This window comes from Hylobates moloch, unplaced genomic scaffold (assembly GCF_009828535.3).
Source record: "Hylobates moloch isolate HMO894 unplaced genomic scaffold, HMol_V3 SCAFFOLD_3, whole genome shotgun sequence".
Lineage (NCBI taxonomy): Eukaryota > Metazoa > Chordata > Mammalia > Primates > Hylobatidae > Hylobates > Hylobates moloch.
The window spans coordinates 87,227,676-87,246,588 of NW_026652278.1; the positions used below are offsets into that span (position 1 = coordinate 87,227,676).

The 18,913-nt window shown below is 41.1% G+C and overlaps 1 protein-coding gene across 5 annotated transcripts in view; it reads right to left on the reverse strand.

Annotated features, from left to right (window-relative positions):
* The window catches only part of BMS1 (BMS1 ribosome biogenesis factor), a 48,028-nt gene extending 30,128 nt beyond the window's left edge, over positions 1 to 17,900 (reverse strand). The window contains exons 1-12 of one of the 5 annotated variants that reach the window (XM_058436520.1): positions 17,834 to 17,900; positions 16,129 to 16,337; positions 15,026 to 15,216; positions 13,460 to 13,539; positions 10,197 to 10,385; positions 9,011 to 9,144; positions 8,176 to 8,297; positions 7,646 to 7,833; positions 6,805 to 6,944; positions 4,088 to 4,845; positions 3,796 to 3,897; positions 2,693 to 2,850 (exon numbers count right to left, since the gene is read on the reverse strand). In XM_058436520.1, coding sequence (XP_058292503.1) covers positions 2,693 to 2,850; positions 3,796 to 3,897; positions 4,088 to 4,845; positions 6,805 to 6,944; positions 7,646 to 7,833; positions 8,176 to 8,297; positions 9,011 to 9,144; positions 10,197 to 10,385; positions 13,460 to 13,539; positions 15,026 to 15,216; positions 16,129 to 16,304 — 2,238 coding nt within the window. In that variant the 5' untranslated portion in view covers positions 16,305 to 16,337; positions 17,834 to 17,900. Of the gene's footprint in view, positions 1 to 2,692; positions 2,851 to 3,795; positions 3,898 to 4,087; positions 4,846 to 6,804; positions 6,945 to 7,645; positions 7,834 to 8,175; positions 8,298 to 9,010; positions 9,154 to 10,196; positions 10,386 to 13,459; positions 13,540 to 15,025; positions 15,217 to 16,128; positions 16,338 to 17,772 lie in introns of all 5 variants that reach the window. The other 4 variants (XM_032143032.2, XM_032143022.2, XM_032143041.2 and 1 more) reach the window with 4 other exon arrangements.
* Between the last annotated feature and the right edge of the window lie 1,013 nt (positions 17,901 to 18,913).

Genomic DNA, 18,913 nt, shown 5'->3' on the forward strand with positions numbered 1-18,913 from the left:
CTATGCGATTCTCTAATTTCATCATCTTCTGATTCAACCTAGGAATAATTCTCCAGTGGAAGAATGAGTACGATGTAGTCCTGTATGTGAACTGGAAATATCTATATGAACTCTCCTGATTCGGGTGCCTAGAAGTAATGACCAACTCATGGCAGTAAGGATTCCTATGCCTAGGCTGTCATGTTGAAATACCATTTTCTACTAAAAGAAATCAGGACTTCTTATGGGTGATTCCAAGCACTCTCTCATATCACAGAGCAAGAATTGATAAAGAATGACTACGACTGTAACATAAGGACTCAGGAGCTGGTATGCACAGACCCTCACAGGCCACAGGTGGGATAAAGAGGAGCTTCAATAAGGGATAACAGGTGCAGGAGCACAAGGCACATCAACTACATTTATATCTATGACATCACAGTGAAACTTACAGACAAGTATCCTTTGGAGAATCACTCCAAAAACTGATTAAAGAATCAAGCATGGGCCGGGTACAGTGGCTCACACCTGTAATCCCAGCACTTTGGGAGGCTGAGGCAGGTGGATCACAAGGTCAGCAGTTCGAGACCAGCCTGACCAACATGGTGAAACCCCGTCTCTACTAAAAATACAAAAAAATTAGCCGGCTGTAGTGGTGGGCGCCTGTAGCACCAGCTACTCGGGAGGCTGAGGCAGGAGAATGGCATGAACCCGGGAGGCAGAGCTTGCAGTGAGCCAAGATCGTGCCACCGCACTCCAGCCTGGGCGACAGAATGAAACTCCATCTCAAAAAAAAAAAAAAGAAAAAAAAAATCAAGCATTTACCCTATATATATGGAAGTGGATAACCAAATAGTAGAAGAGGAAAAGTTTCTCTTTAAAGAAGTATTACAGCTAATACATAAAGAGAAATGATTGAATGGAACATCACCACTCTACATTCTTAAGAAATTGGTATGGTTCTAGGCATTAAGCACCAACAACTGATAACATCTAATAGCATTAAAAGGACACAACCAGTCTTTATGCGCCTCCTAATGAGAAAACACCATCACCTGGGAAGCAGTTTCACTGAAAAATAAAAATCAAATTTAAATCCTGTCCAACTGCTAGATGTTTTGTCTACAGGGTAACTAGAAATACATGGTTATTTAAATTAATCTTAATTAAGATTAAATAAGATTTAAAATTTAGTTCTCCAGTCTCATTAGCCACATTTAAAGAGCTCAGTAGCCACAAGTAGCCACAACCCACAGCTCAGATATACATTGCTCTCATCACAGAAGTACTATTGGTATTGCTCCATACCCATTCACAGGAAATACAGGAGGGCCTGGGAAACTCCAGAGGGATGCAAAGCAATCCACAAAATCCAGAATATAAGAAACTCTACAGACCAAAGAGTTGGTTTATTAAATAAAATGTAACCAAAAAAAGAAATGGGAAGGAAAGATTGTTGACTAAAAATGTGAAAAGATAGACTGAAAAACAGTAATGAAAATCAGGTAAAAGTAAACTATGATGCTTATGGAAGCATGGAGGAGGAAACGAGGAAGAAAAGGAAAGCATCACCTTAAGAGGCTGGACCACACCTCCTTCTACAGGGAGGAAGGGGACTGTGACTGGTGTCGCAATCGAGCAGCAAAGCTTGATTTCCCAGCCTGAGTTCTGAGTACAGGGATATTCATCTTCTGGCAACCCATTAAGCTAAACAATTGTTTTTACGTGGTCTTCTATATCTGTATTAAATTTCACCATAAAAAATGGTTAAATAAAATCTCATAAATTGCATTAAGTGTTATCTGGCGAATTACAATAGGCAGTATGATAGCAATTGGGCCTCTGTGAGAAGTGACATCTAAGCCAAACTGAATTGACAAAAAAGAAGGCAGCCTTTGGAAGATCAGAACATTCCAGAAGAGAATATAAAGGGGCTGGCGCGATGGCCCACTCCTGTAATTCCAGCACTTTGGGAGGTTCCAAGGCAGGAAGATCACTCGAACTCAGAGTTCGAAACTAGCTCAACATGGTGAAACATTATCTCTACAAAAAATGCAAAAATTAGCCAGGCCTGGTGGCTCGTGCCTATAGTCCCAGCTACTCTGGAGGCTGAGGTGGGAGGATCCCTTGAGCCCAGGAGGTCGTGGCTGCATTGAGCCATACACTTGTGCCACTACACTCCAGCCTGGGCTGCAGAGCAAGACCATATCTCGAAGAGAGAGAGAGAGAGAAAGAGAAGAGGTCTAAGAGGAGGGTAAGCTGTGGTGAGTTTGAGTACTGAATGAATTCCAGTGTGACTACAAAATGGTAAGCTGCAGGAAGAACATTTACAGGTATCACAGATTTCTCTATGCTTACAAATAGCAGAAACTATAAATGTTAACTCAGGGATGCTACATATATCCTAGTGATAAGACACAAAATACATCTGATGTATAAAAACTTATGTGTGATGTTTCAAAATAAAGATGCATACTACTGTCCACACTGGAAGCTGAACCTGTTCTCCGTAGGCCATGTACATGGTCTAATTAAACTCAGAACATGTTACTGCTTAGGATGCATGAAGTGCCCACTACATTATCTGGGAGAATGACCTGTAATCCTGTAAAAATAAGAAGCCAACAACGGGTAAGCAATATTGACATCAGATAATCTTATTCTAGAACATTCTCTAATTCTCTAATAAATCAAATGTACTACCCAGCCTTACCTCCTCTAAATCCCAGTCATGGGGGGCCTCCACAAGAAATCTGGAGCAGTCCAAAGAGTCAGCCTTGTGCTTACACTCTCTGTCAGGCTGGTTGACACGAAACAACCCTCCAAGCTCTTCTCGGGTATCATCATCTTCTTCTTCATTATCTTCTGTCACTAAAGAGCACACCATGGCAGAAAAGTGAGAACAAAAATTACAGCCCTAGAGGACTCATCGTTTTCAACCAGTTAGGACATGAGTCTTTGAACTCAGGAACTGAGGGCCTCTGTCTGTGGTGGGTATGGCAATGGCCACATAAGAGTTAGGCATTTTGAGCGCAGGGCAGCCACAGGTGAAGAGAGCCAGGAAGCTATTGCTCTACATGTGTGGGGCTCCTGTGCTCCTGTATGGGAGCAGCTAAGAGGCCGAAAAGGAGTGAGAATATTAGCGGTGGAGGGAGGGAAGGGACATTTAAAGGCAGAGCTTTAGATTATTAAAGAGCTCTAAAGAGTGTTGAGCCTCTCATCACTAAGAGTACCTAGACAAAACCTGAATGAAAATCAGTATACAACAACCTTCCCAATTCAGTGGGCTGAGCCCAAATGTCTCACCATGTGGCCTTGATCTCACCATGCAGTAACCAGGGAGCACAATGTAAAGTTCACAACTATATATTTATTTTTGCATTAATTCTAGCAGAAAGAACATATTGGTAAGTTTAGTAAAGCATAAAATCAGAGGACAAGGACAAAAGGGAGAACAAAATGTGTTATACAGGGTTCTCATTCTAAAAAAGGAAAAAAATAAATATTTTTATGGGCAGAAATATTTTTCTGGCACTAATCTACAAAAAAATTCTCATGAAGGACTTTTAAATAGGGGACATAACATGATGCAATGGACGGTATTTGCATCAAGTTTTACAGCAAACCCATAAGTCTACTTTATAAGACCAATGTGTGGTCCTCATAAGCTGATGATTAGAGAGATCTGTCAAATATGAAATGTGATGGACAGCAATTATGGATGTCAACAATACCAGCCCAATCCTCCAACCAATTCCCTCACCTAAATAATCAGAGAAACTAAAACATTTCCAGCTCTGAACCAGAATTCTTTACCTGTCCCATAAATAAGCTTTCGGAGGTTTGGAGCTGCTTGCTGCTGCCTCAGAAAGGCCTCAGCTGCCTTTCTGGAAAGGTCTTCCTTCCACTTGAGGGCACCTGAAATGACCAATGCCAACTTCCAGTTAGGCTTGTTCATGTGTCTCCCCTCCCTTGAGAGCCATCCACAATGCAGCTTTTCAACAGTTGACAAAATCACAGAATCAACAGACCCCCAAATGTAGACATTCCACTGGGTACCATTTCGAGAGCCAAGTTCATAGCAGCAACCAACTACAATTAAGCTTACCTGAGGTTTCTTTGGAATCATTATTTTCTTCCTGGTAATCTTCTTCCTCTTTGAGTAAATCTTCTATATCACTGGTCTCATCAATTAAGTTCCTTGGCCCCAGTTTCTGACCACTGCTCACTTGAGAAGGCTTTGAAAGCTTTTTTCTAATAGCCTCTTCATTTTCTGAGTCTTCTTCCTCTGCACTGAGTGAGGAGTTTTCTTCAGATTCATCTTCAGATGCAAACACCTCTTCAGCTGTGCAATGTCCAGAATCGGAAGTGGGGAGAGCTCCTTTCTTCATCAGCAAAGACTTCTCCAGATTCACACGGTCACTCTGGCAATTAGCTGGCGACAGCCCTGCTTTACTACCTTCTCCAGCAGCCTTTGATCCTGAAATGCCCTTCTCTCCTGCAGTGCAGTCCTCTTCTTCACTGCTTTCATCAGCTTCCTCTGCTTCCCCTTCTTCCGCTGAGCTCCTCTCAAGGTCATCGTCACTGTCAGCAAATGCCGGCAAATCCATTTCACTGTCTTCTTCCAACTCCTCAAGTTTCCGTCGTTTGATGCCCTTAACAGCCGTATACTGATCAGTCATCTCAGCATTTTCCTCCTCTTCTGCTTCATCACTAGAGCCATTTTCCAACCCGTCATCTTCAGACATTTCATCATCTTCTTCATCATCACTATCTCCAGATTCATCTTCATCTCCAAAAATGGCTTTCCGACGCATTCTACCAGTTTTCAAGTCCATTTGTTTTTTCTCCTTTGGCAACAATAGCCTGTATTACCAAGGAAATACAAAATAATTCAACTTGTACATTAATCAGCTAATCTAGAAATGGCAATATAGTCAATGAAAATACAAAGAAATAGAAAATGTCAAGGAATTGTTTAAGATGACATAGCATAGGGAAAATATGACCTGATAAACATTGGAAGAGTTAATGAGCAAACCCAGGCATGGTTCCCTAACACCACACTTCAAAAGAACTTATAGAGAGAATAAAGGAATAACCCGTAAAAAAAAAAAATCTAATTTTAGAAAAAAATTGCTCAAAAGGGAAGTTGCTGTTTTGTAGATCTTTTGGAAAGCTGATTAATTTCTAAGCTAAAAACACATGATCCTTAAGAGAAATGGCTAAGTCCAGGCCCAAGGCAGAAAGAAGGCAAAATGAGCCTAGATCCTCTTGTTCTGTCAGTGAGAAATGCTCAAACACTAACAGAGACAGTTGAAAGGACACAGGAGACAGGCTGAAGGCTCCTGCGGCCAAATCTGGGGCAGCATAGGCATCAGGAAGAATAATGATAGCGATGGAAAATAATCCATGGAACAAAACACAAGTGTATTAGTCAGCAGTGATACCGAAATAAAGGGGAGAAGAGAAAGCTCTTTGTTAAAAATGCCAGCTAACAAACATAGGAGGAATGACAGAGGAAGAACATCCATTTTAAGTCACCAGTGCCATAACTGATAGAGAAGAATCATCAAGAGGCTAAAATCACAGGATAAAAGAAAACTGTATGAAGCTATTTAATGTAGCAAGATATATAAAATTATGAAAACATAAATTTGAAAAAACTGAAAACCATACCATAAGAGATGGATAAGTTAGAATACAGCAATAATAGGCCAGGCGTAGTGGCTCACATCTGTAATCCCAGAACTTTGGGAGGCCAAGGCACGAGGATTGCTTGAGCCCAGGAGTTCGAGACCAGCCTGGGCAACATAGTGAGACCTAATCTCTAGAAAAAAAAAAAAATTAGCTGGGAGTGGTGGCGCACTCCTGTAGTCCCAGCTACTTGGGAGGCTGAAGTGGGAGGACCACTTGAGCCTGGGAGTTCAAGGCTGAAGTGAGCCAAGATCATACCACTGTACTCCAGCCTGGGAGACAAAGCAAGACCTTGTCACAAAAAAAAAAAAAAATACACCAATAATAACAAAATGATGACTACATAAAGACTGTATAGAAAAAGGAAATGATCAGAAATAAAATTATGTATTTTAACTGTAACTATATTAGAAGAGAGTATTCTTGTAGACAAGGATGACTAGAAGGATATGCAAAAGTGAAAATAGCTAGTAATCTCATTATAAAAATGTGATCTTTCGGCGAACACTTCGTACCTGTCAGGCATTCTGCTAGGTAGTTTATGCACATTGTAACAAATTACATACTAGATAATCTCAAAATTTTCAGACAAATTTTACTGGGAGTCATAAATCAATACAACAAAACCAATGTTTTGCAAACATCCACTATGTATAAAGGTATACAAATTCCCAACCCAGACTGAAAAATAATTCACATAAGCCATACATCCATGGAAACCTACCCACGGGAGATAATACAACATAATCTAAATAAAACTTTCAGAGACAAGGCATGTGGTTTCTGGACAGCCACAAACTCCTTGACTCTGCTCTAGTGTTTTGGCCACCAAAAGAAAGCCAAGTGGCCTCAGGTCTCTTAAAAAACAAAAGGCAACCTATGGAAGATGGCATGGTATTTGAGGAATATTTGGGGTCTGTTGAAAAATGCATCCTGTAATTTATTTCAAGAAAAGACTCCCTTGTAATGTCAGGTAAGTGAAGAGCCCTCAGAGACACATGCACATACAAAGAAAACAAAACAATATAGAATGAATCCCACCAAAATGTGTTATGATGGCTGAATTATGGGTGATATGATCTTCTGTAATACATCTTTTTATTAAAAATAGAAAAAAAGCAGACTTACCCTTGATTATCTATATCCTCTGACCCAAGTGGCTTGGAATCAGAAAACAGCGTCACTTGACTTGAAGCCATCTTGGCATCAATGGTGGAGTGGGTAGAGATGAGACTCTGGACCAGCTCATGGGTGGGCCCCACCTCATCCTGTCAAGAACACCAAAAAAAGGCATGTGAGGAAAGCACAAAGATCCTGGAGAGACACTGGTTTCACTCAGTTTCTCAAAATTATCTTAGACACATTTCCTAAGAACCTTTCTTAATGCCTCAAAAAGCAGAGAAGAAAATCCTTACAACAAAGCTTGAAATGGATCCCCATCTCCATTAAACTTTTCCGAAGTTCAGGGAGTATATAACCTGATAACCTAAACACCTAGCTAGAAAAACCTCAGCTCCAATGCTACAACAATGCTAGCTTTTCTAACATTTTAAAATAACCGATTTTAACCCAATAAAATTCCACTTCAGAACAAAGAAATAAATATTTGAAATCCACTTTAAAATACAGGATGAGGAGACCATTGTGAATGAGAAAAAGACCAATGAGAGCTGGAAAGCACACTGATTTTGTAGAAACGGGGATGGGCCGTGCAGGCGCCACATGGCAGCAATGCTTGCGCTGAGGCCACGGATCAAGGAGGAATGGAGAGGACTCTTTTGCTTGGTACAATGAAAAAAAGTATTCTTTTTATCCTATATATTTACAATATGCATTTGGGCCTTTATTATAAGTACAAGAGAAAAATCTTCAATAAATAAAAGCTGAGTACATTACTTTTTGTGATTAAAAAATAGATTCAGAAAGAATAATGAGAGTTCAGAGAAATGACTCCCATCTTCACCGATACCTGAAAACCGTGGCTGCCACCAAGGTCAACATAGACAGCGTCTTTGTCATACAGCACACCTCCAACTCCAGAAAGAGGCGCATAAACCAGCTTCTCCTTCTCATTTAAACAGCGCTTCTTTTGTTGTTCAGGAAGAGCACAAGGGTCTGGGAGGAAACTGATGTCACTCACGACAAAATCTCCTACCCCTGGAAGACAGAACCCAAAAGCCAGCTTCAGCTGACAAGAAGTCAGAAGTATCTACCATTGACTAGGGGGTTAAAAATGATCTACAGTCCAAGGGCTTAACCCATGACACTAAAGAAGGCCACTGTGCCACACTGGAATAGTGCCCCACTAGCTACAAGACAAGAGGTCAGTGAAGAGGGGATTCGATAACACCTTTGCAGGCCTACACATAGCTGGGTTACTTTTAAAACCTCCAGCAAGGCCATCTTCCCTTGTTTGGTCATTTTTCAGTTTTCCTGAGAAATGAAGCCATCCCAAGAATCCTATGTGTAATTCGAGTATGTTCTATAACAAGAGAATACCTGGCATATGAATTTGGCTTTTATTTTTCAAGTGTGCTCCTCTTAAATAACCATAAAGTGACACCTTCCGGTCACATTTGATGTTTGTTCGGATATCCTCTGGGTTTGTCAAATCTTCCATCCTAGAAAAATAAATTCAATCACAGCAGAAATGAATGCCAAAAGTTCCTACACCCCCTTTCATGTGTCAATGATTCATCACACTCTTGTCCACTAAGCACGTCATTTAGGAAACTAGAAAATGCAGAAATAAGGAAGCACCATTCACCATCCACCAGAGGAAAAGGGGCAGACACACAACTGTGTCTCTAGGCTGAAAGTGATATTCATTCCGTAAGACACCAGACAGGGAGATGACGTCCACCTGGGGTCGGTGAAGAGTGAAGAACATATTCAGAAAATCCCTTTCTGGAAGAGGGAGAGCCTGTGCTCTGGGATTGTTACTGTGGCTTGGATTCTGGCAGGTGGAAAAGGGAATTCCAGAATGAGAAAACCACAGCACAAAGGAAGGAAACTGAAGGCACACACGAAGGACTCAAGCACCCAGGCACAAAGGCAGCATCACTGAAAACTGAGGCTGAACGTAGCATGAGGCCACATCCTGTAGCCTTAAATACTTTCAAGTCCTCCCATTTTCCTAAACATCTCATAATTAATTTACTCCCAAAGGCACGGCATCTTTGAGCAATGATATAAATAGACATTTTCCATCAACTACGCTTCTACCCCCACTATTCAAATCGGCACAAAATAAATCCTATCACTGTTCTTTTTCTAGCCTTTTTAGCTTTGAAATATATGGCCCAGGAAGAAAAAGCTTACAATCATATTTTACCTGTCTGCCAGGATATAGGGGTGAGAAGTTTGCCATGTGAGAGGCCTAAACTTCATAACTGTAATAAAACGGCCCAGATTGTGGATTTCTTGGTTTTGATATTCTCCATGCACCATTCCAGAAAGGTAGAACAGCTTGGCACCCTAAACATTAGAGGAAAATTAAAAATTAAATTTCAATTAAATTATCATCAATACTGCAACAAAATAAAAGCTCTAAACAAGAAGCAAGCCTAAGAAGGGAGACTTCCAGCAAAGCCACTGTCCTGAGGCTTCCAGAGCCTTGCTGGCTTCTTTCAGGATTAGAACCCCACAGAGGCAGACTACTCTGCAGCCGAGCCAGGGCATCCATCTAAGTATGGTGAGGAGAGGAAGGTGAGGCGTCTGAGCACAGAAACGGTTCTGTGGTCGATGGACCAGAGCAGTATAGAAAGGAAGGGGCAGTGTCTGGTCCTGTAACTGGGAGAAACTTCCAATGTACTCTATTAAGTCCCGACCCCAAAACAGCCACACTGCTTGGTGCAGCAGGTACGGAGAGAGACAAATGAGATACACCAAGAGGCCCAGAACAAGCACTCTTTTGAGGGAAACCTTCCAGAAGACTGAACACACACACAAAGGAATTCAGCAGGCCAGAGACTGAACACATACACAAAGGGAATTCAGTAGGCCAGAGACTGTGAACACACATACAAAGGAATTCAGCAGGCCAGAGACTGAACACATACACAAAGGAATTCGGCAGGCCATAGACTGTGAACACACACACAAAGGAATTCAGGAGGCGAATCCTAGAGAGACGTTTAGTAATGTCTCTTTAGTATATATATATATATATATTTTTTTTTGAGACAAGAGTCTCACTCTGTCACCCAGGCTGGAGTGCAGTGGCGTGATCTCAGCTCACTGCACCCTCTGCCTCCTAGGTTCAAGCAACTGTCACTTCTCAGCCTCCTGAGCAGCTGGGATTACAGGCGCGTGCCACCACACCTGGCTAATTTTTGCATTTTTAGTACAGATGGGGTTTGGTCATGTTGCCCTGAGCTTAAAACTCTAGGCTCAAGTGATCCGACCACCTCTGCCTCGCAAAGTGCTGGGATTACAGGTGTTAGCCACTGCACCCGGCCTCTTCAGTCTATTTTAAAAGGATTATACTGTTAGTATCCAACAATTACTTCTCTTCGTACCGGGTAAACTTCTGTCCAGAACCTGTGTTTTAATCGCTTCTTTGTCTTCTTCAGTTGCTTATTATGCTTGAAGGAGTCGAGGTGGGTGAGAACTCCCATAATTTTAGGAAAGCCATGTACTTGACAGATGTTTAGAAACTCAAATGTTTCCATTTCAAACCCAAAGCTGGCATCTATAAGCATCAGTACCTAAAAGCAGAACACATCATTTCTCAAAGAAACTACCAAAACAGACCACCTACATTAAGGGCTGGCAACTGGCCACGGGCAAAATCCAGCCCATCACCTGTGTTTGTAATTAAAGTTTTATTGGAATACAGCCACATTAATTCATTTACATATTGTCTATGGCTGCCTGTGCACTACAACTGCAGAGCTAAGTAGCTGCAAGAGATGTGATCCACAAAGCCAAAAATATTTACTATCTGGCCCTGGACAGAAAAGTCACACTCCAGACTAAATCAAATGACTACACAGGCATCACCCAGACAGAGAAGCCACCACCCTCTAACTTGCTCTAAAAGCCAACCATAAGACAATGTCCACTAGGATATAAACTTCCATTATAAGAATTTTAAGGTATGAGAAGTAACTCAGAAAAGGCTGGGTCTAACCTGGCCCTTACCTAAGGGTAAGGCAGCATCCCTAATTTAAAGAAATCAAGTTTTCTGCAAGGTATTTTTAAGCCAAACAACAGGTCTCTGGCATCCAAAGAATGAGAAGAAAGTGATAATCAATGAAATATATTAAATTTGTACAGAAAACCAACCTCTTCTTTCAATCACCTCATAGAAAAAAAAAAACAATATGTTTTTTTGTTGAGAAGTATGCAGTGGAAACTTCTATCTTATACGTTAATTCGGATAACTCAATTGCTCAGAAATTTTTTTTAAATAGCTACCAGTTTAGAATTAGGTCAAAAAAACAGTAAGATTATAATGAATGGTAGTCTATAAGAAAATATAAGCAGATGAGACCAATTTTTAAAATTTAAGATGCTTCAAAGATGCAAAATAATTTCAGAATTGATTCCTGGAAACTTCTAGTTTAAGTATTAAAAACATTTCTGTTCTTATCTTTGCATAGATAACTATTTTTGTTATTTTTAACAAAAAAAATGGAAACAGAAATGCCCATCTTTGATTAAACTAGGAAACGTTCAAAATCCAAAACCACAGAAAGCACAGCTGCCACTGTGGACTGAGGCAGCAAGCACAGCTTTCCAGCAACACTGGACCAGCTCAAAGGACAGGCGGAATATCCTCACACTACATTTGATGCCACAGAGTGCCGGGGGCAAGCAGCTGGTTGTAGGGCCAGGAAGAACAGGGAGCAAACAGTCCCTCAGTTGCCAGTCTTTGTCATCTAAGCCAGTGTTCCTCCCCTAATCCACACATGCACGTACACACCCAAATCCACGTATTGTGTGTGCCTTTGCCGTATGCAGGAGGCATTGGCAACCCACAGCAGAGCAGTCAACATAAGCTAGGCTAAATAAATTATGGTGCATCCATAGAATGGAATATTATATTAAAAAGAAGGCAGAGCTACAGTGCTTACTGATTATACACCTCCAAAACACATTATATGAAAAAAGCAAAGCAAAGAACAGCGTGTAAAATAAGCTATCATTTGTGTTTTTAAAGGGTGGCATGTGTATTTATATGTATCTAAAAGGATACTGCTCTGCAGGGATCTGAGAGACCAGCGGTTATACTAAGGAAAAAGAAAATGCACATTGCGTGCTCCCTGCATTACAGTTAGAGTACTTTACCAAATGTGTGTGTTCATTTTGAAAAATCTTTAAAATATTTACATAATAGGCATCTTTCTCAATGATGGTTAAGAGGCTGGGAAGGGGAGCAGGGAGGGAGGGACAAAGAGGGAAAGGTTAACAGGTACAAAAATACAGTTAGATAGAATAAATTCTGGTGTCCAACAGCACAATAGGGTGACTATAATTTATTATATAATTCAGAATAACTATAAGAATGAAATTGAAATGTTCCTAACACAAAAAAATGATAAATGTTTGAGGTGATGGATATCCTAATTACCCTGATTTGATCATCACACATTGTATGCTTCTATCAAAATACCACATGTACCCCATAAATATGTATAACTATTATGCATCCATAATAATTAAAAATAAAAAAAGTAAAGGCATCTCTTAATATGTATGTCTTTAAAATTAGAAACTTGCTACATTTTAAATAAAAGAGAAACAAATGACTTCTACGAACTATTTCAATCATTTCAAGTACACAAGATTTAGTAAGCTTACAGTATGTTAATAATAACATTATTTTTACTAATAGTAACATTACATGTTCAAAATTTGAATGTTATTTAGTTTTCTGACATTACAATGGCACAACTTTAAAATCTGCATTACTTTTTACTTTATATTTTAGGAGTCTTCCTGGGCCAAAGTAGCTCTTTGTCAAAATTTGTAGCTCTTTGTCACCAAACAGCTGTCTAGAAAAAACTAAATAAAAATGAAAAAACCATTTGTCACCCCACACTTCCTAATCAATATGGCTTTTTTTTTTGCTAATTTGTATTTTATTTTTGCTAATTTAAAAGATAGTTAATAGAATATCAGAATAGTGAACATTATCATTTCCATAAATGCAAGAGCATGTACATTTTCCATACACTGAGTACTGTCTAGATTTTTTATTGATAAACTCTGACCACTTCTTCAGGCAATTCATGTACTTACTTTAGCATTATCATTAAGGATGAAGGTTCTTGAACCATCAGGAACAAGGGTCCCATCTTCACACAAGTTACTTAACTGCTAGGAGGCTCTATTTCATCTTATGTAAACTACAGATAATACCTACTCACCTCAAGGGTGTATCAAGGGTTTATGTAAGCTAAATTTGTAGAAAGCAGTTAGCACGGTGCCAGGAAGAGTCCAAGAAGAAATGGTACTTACTATGATATATTTGTACGTATATATGTATGCATGTTAATAAGCTCTTACTAGCTGTGTTCATTAAAGGTTTTCTCCATCCTGTGATTTGCTTTTAGATTTTGGAATACATTTCATTGTGCACATTCCATTTTTATTATTAATATAACAACATTTATTACCATAATTATCATCAATTCAATCATATCTACTGTATCACTGATGATGACCATGATTCTTTTAATAATCATAAGACTCTCTTCCCTTCATCACGGGATAAATAACCTATCACAATGCTGTAAGTCTCCACCAGCAGCCCAGGCTTCCCCTGCTGACTTACCAGATCTGCTACTTTAGCCAGATCAATCATCATGTTAATGTCACACCCACATTCAATAATGGTGAGTCTGCGCTTTTTACCTGTAAGTGAAAAGACGAAAATTTTACTTTAAAAAGACCCTGAAAAAACTCTAACCATCAACTCTAATTTTCATTTTTTAACTGCATCCAGTAAAACATCATATACGTTTACAGGAGTATACGAGAAGTTCATTTTTATCGGCAAAAACTAGTAAAATAAAATAAATTCCATTCTGTTTTTCTTGTTGTGTTCTAAATTTAAGTAATATCAAAAGTCTACCCAGATGAATAAAAGTGCTCAAAAAGGGAAAATTCTGACTGCACAGGCCCCATGATAACCATGATCCTGCTGTTCAGCTGCAGGCCAATGTCTTTGCCTCTATCAAAACTTCCTGTATTCCCACTATAGCTACAAACATCCTCAAACATAATGCAATAGAATATTCATAACAATAATTATTTCTAAATTAAGGTAAAAATAAAACAGTCAAGAAAATATGGGCTGGGCGCAGTGGCTCTCGCCTGTAGTCCCAGCAACTTGGGAGGCCAAGGCAGGCGGATCCCTTGAGCCCAGGAGTTTTGAGACCAGCCTGGGCCATATGGGGAAATCCCATCTCTACAGAAAAAAAAAGGGAAAAAAAAGAAAAATTAGCCAGGCGTGGTGGCATACACTACTCAGGAGGCTAAAGTAGGAGGAATGCTTGAACCTGGGAGGTAGAGGCTGCAGTGAGCTGTAATCACACCACTGCACTCCAGCCTGTGCCACAGAGTAAGACTCTGTCTCAAAAAAGGGAAAAGAAAATATGGATGCTCCAAAGATAAAGAAAAGCCTCAATCCAACTATATTATTGCAATAACAAGAGATTTCCGATTGTAAATTCCCATTCTACCACTGGAAGTTTGTTTCATTTTCCCTCAAACTTGGAAAGGTCACCATCTCCCAAAGCAGACAATTCTCACAGGAAAAAGAGAAAACTTGCACTTCCACCAGAACGTGGCTTCATAAGGCAAGCATGTGCACCTGGCACATAGGAGGTGCGTGCTGTCTGTTAAATGATGTGTTCACGGAGACTAGGCCTGCTAGGCCCTTCCAAGGAACATGTTTGGCAAAGCCACAGAGCAGTTACGATAAGATATAGTGAACATTATCATTTCTCATACAAAAAATGGAGGAGGAAACCAGGAAGAAAAGGAAAGCATCACCTTAAGAGTCTGGACAACACCTCCTTCTACAGGGAGGAAGGGGACTGTGGCTGGTGTCGCAATCGAGCAGCAAAGCTTGATTTTCCAGCCTGAGTGCTGGGTTCGAGTGATCTTCCTGCCTTGGAACCTCCCAGAGTGCTGAGAGGAAATTTGAACATTATCACATCCTTATCTCTGGGAACTTACCCTTTTCTGAAGCTATAGCCAACTTGGTAAAAGTATAAGAGAGGTAACATGATATGACAATATTTAACATGTTCCACTCAAGAAAACAACAAACGCATGCATGTCCCTCAGATGACAACAGCCACGCCAACTCTGTGTCTGTGGTGACATCTCCTACCTGACACGATTGTCACAGGGCCTCTGATTTCGGTCAACTTCTGCCGGGTAAAGTTCCGAATGAGGCATTGTATCAAAGTGCTCTTTCCAACTTTTGGAGGCCCCATCACCACTACCACTATTGGTGGGGGCTCTAGTGGAGTTCGATCAACCACTGGAATATGATGCTTTTTTGTCTTCAAATCCTGAGTCCTATTCATTAAAAAGAAAAATAAATAAATAAATAGTAAACTCACTTTCAAAATAGAGTAAAAGGTATCAACCTTATATATAGACTTTTTTGGTACACTTATAGATATGAGTACTTTAGCACATTTTATAGAGAGTACAACAGACAATATATAAATATAATTAACTTGTCAATTATTAACTTGTTAACTTCTGGACCCATCCAAATAATTGCTGTTCAATAAAGATGTAACAAGATGACTTCAATACTACAGAGAGCTGAAAATTAAACACTCCTTAAATCTGACTGTTTTAAGAGTGATTTTAATAGTTTTTTAAAAAACCAAAAGGTAAATAGCGAGGCAGTACATCATAACAGATAAGAGCAGAGGCTCTGGAGTTAAATTTAGCTCTCCTACTTACTGGTTATATGATTAGAGGTAACTTGTTTTCTTGATCTCAGTTTTCTTACCCATAAAATAAGGGCAAGAATGATTCCTACTCTGGTAAGGCTGCTGGAAGCATTTAGTTGAATAATGTTTAAAGTACACTGCTAGGTATATCACAAGGACTCACTAAATAAAGCTATGTTAGTATTAAATATTGTAATTTTTGTATTTTATATTACAACTATGTAAAACATACCTGGGGGGAAAAAAGCACACTTATCACCATTGAAACAGTTTAAAATTTAGGAACAAACAAATTCTATAAATTCTTGTATCTTGGGCAATAAACACCAACCAGTGTGCAGATGCTGGAGGTAAGGCAGCTTCTATGGGAAAGGCTTCTCACGTTTTAGTGAAAGCCACACACCATGCATCTCCACATCCTTTGGAGCTGGACTAGACTCGTGAATCTAAATGTCATCTGTGAGAGGCTCCTACTATTTAAAAAGAATCAATGGAAGAATGACCAGACTGTAGCCTAACATACCTGTGAAAGGATCGAGCCATCCGCACAGCAGACTGAACAGCAAAAGCTTTGGGATTTCTCTTCCGGGCATCTTCTTCGTCCCCCAGCTGGAGATCCTGCAGATGCCGCTTCTTTTTCTTTTCAGCTTTGGGCCCACTGTTTTTCTTTCTGTGTTTCTTCTGGTCCTTAGTCTCCATAGCGGCTATTTACCAATAATAAGTAACTCTAACCTACAAGGAAGAAGGTTGGGGTAAGGAGATGGGAGAAGCATTTTACAATCCAGGCAATACCCAGGGAAAAACAGTAAATTTATTTCTTTATGAAGAGATGATGTATTTGTTTACTGAACAAGGGTAGAAATTGCTTAGCCATCACCAATTTCATTTCTCTCTGTTATGCTATAAATTAGATGAGTTACCTCTCCTAAGATTACATTTTATGGTTAAGTTACTTTTTATTCATCTTAAGTGTCAACATCAGCAATATCTATTTCTGCAAGGATAGAAATATGCTATATCTGTACTTTTCAGCCATTTAGCCATTAGCCACATGTGGTTACTTACAATATACTTAGGGAAACTGAAAAAATGAATTTTTAATTAATTTCATTCTAACTCTAAATAGTCACATGTGGCTACCATACTGGACAGCTCAGACCTAGGTAACAACTGGACTAATGAAGTGGTTTCCTAACTTAAACTAAAACTTAAATTTTAATAAAAAATGTAAAACGTTTTTATGAACCTCCAATATGATCGCAGTATTACTTTTAGTACCTGCTGACTCTGTAAAACTCCTAAATTACAACTTACCTACATACATTTGAAAAATAGCAATATCTGTATGTGTGAGATAGGACTGGTTCTAGATGATACCTGGAGACCCCATGAACTTACAGAGACCCTTCCAGTGATTTCTGAGTTACCTGGGAATCTGTGCCTAATAAATTAGTAATCACTGAATTAGTGAGTTTTCTTTAGGAAATCGGGCTGCATAAAATCTGACAGCTTGATTAAAAAAAAAAGCGGAGCAGGATGCCATTTCATTCAATTAAGGTACTGTATTCATTCCGTTTAATAAATATTTGTGTCTGTCTACGATGTGCTAGGCACTGTGCCAGCTATTATCTGACTTGCAGAGGAAATCCAAACTAGTATCTTCCGCACCATGCAATAAGGGCGACATTGGAAGGCTGCACAGGGTGCTACTGGAGCACGGAGGTGAGTCAGAGGCTTCCCACAGACACACACACCAGCGGAAACAGAAAGTCTTTATGTATCACCACAATGTTATGAACACTGGCCAGGAGTTAGGAGAGCTGGGCGCTAGGAACGCTTTGAAACTGAATAGCTGTGTGATTTCAGAGATTATGTTTCTTCTCTGCTATATTTTAGTTCGGAACTTGTACTAATGTTTCTCTCCCTGTCTTTCTTCTTGGTGGGAAAAGCACAATTTGGGGTCAACAGATCCAGCTCAGGTCTAAGTTGCCTGCCGGGACCACGTCGCCAGGAAACGACGTCTCCCAGCCACCTTCCCTCCCAGTCTGGCCTCCCTGCAGGGATTCATCACGTCACTCTCCCAACTACCCCAGGACACCTCGGGCAGATGAGAAATATGCCGCTCCTCGGGAGCAAAGATGCCCCGGAGGACTGGGGGAGGACCTACCCACACGCACGACTCGCGATCTTCCCAGTGCCCCAGAACCAGGGACCCCACCGCCGCCTACCCCAACCCGCCGGCACTAAACCTGCTCCCAATTGCGACTCCTCAGGTCAGCATGGACACCGCCGGAAACGGAAATTCACCGTCGCGCTGACTCGCCGGAGGGAAACAAGAAGGCAGAAAAAAGAGACCGGCGCGGGGACGGCTTTCAGAGGAGAGCCTGAAGAAAGACTGCTGAGCAGCTGAGTGCGGACGCAGGCGCCGTCCGTGCAGTGTGTTCCGCCGGGTCCGGGTCCCTCCGGATTCCGCTCCACCCCGCTCTCGGCATCCGCGGCCTCAGCTTCCGCGGTGGGACTCCGGAGCAGCGTGCACCGCGCTCGCCCGAGTCCTAGCCGAAGGCCAGGGTGGCTCTGCGGCCTGGAGCCGGTTTGAGTGTGGTGCAAAAGCCGGAGGGAGACACATTTGGTCCTGGCCGCCCGGCGGTCACCGTGTCAGGGACTAATGGACTATCGCTCGATTTGGAGTCCACTTCCTCCTCTTTAAAGATAACAGATGAGGGGGATCTCGCGTTCTGGGGTGCCCTAAAGCCCTCTTTTGGCAGGGCGCGGTGGCTCACGCCTGTAATCCCTACACTTTGGGAGGCCGAGGCGGGAGGATCGCTTGAGCCCAGGAATTCAAGACAAGCCTGGGCAACATAGGGAGACTACCTCTCTCTCTTAAAAAAAAAAAAAAAAAATTAGCCGGCATCGTGCCGGGCGCCCATGGTCCTTGTGGTCCCAGCTACTCTGGAGGCTGAGGTGGGAGGATCCCTTGATCCCAGGAGGAGGAGTTTGCAGTGACCTGAGATGAGCCACTGCACTCTAGCCTGGGCGACAGAGCAAGACACTGTCTCTAAGAAAAATAAATAAAATAAGGCCCTCTTTTGCCAGGACCAACAAACCCTGAGGGCAGGGACAAACTGACCCAGCCTAAACTGCCTCGCCCTCCCTGCTCCCGGGAAAGGGGCTTTCCCTGAGTGAACGTAGCATCTTGCCGTTTTCTTCCTGCATAGCTCTGCCTTCCTAGGGATCCGCCCATTGCCACCTGAGGAAATGCCCTGGAGTCCATCTAATCCCCAGCCCAGCTACTTGGGACGCCTACAGAG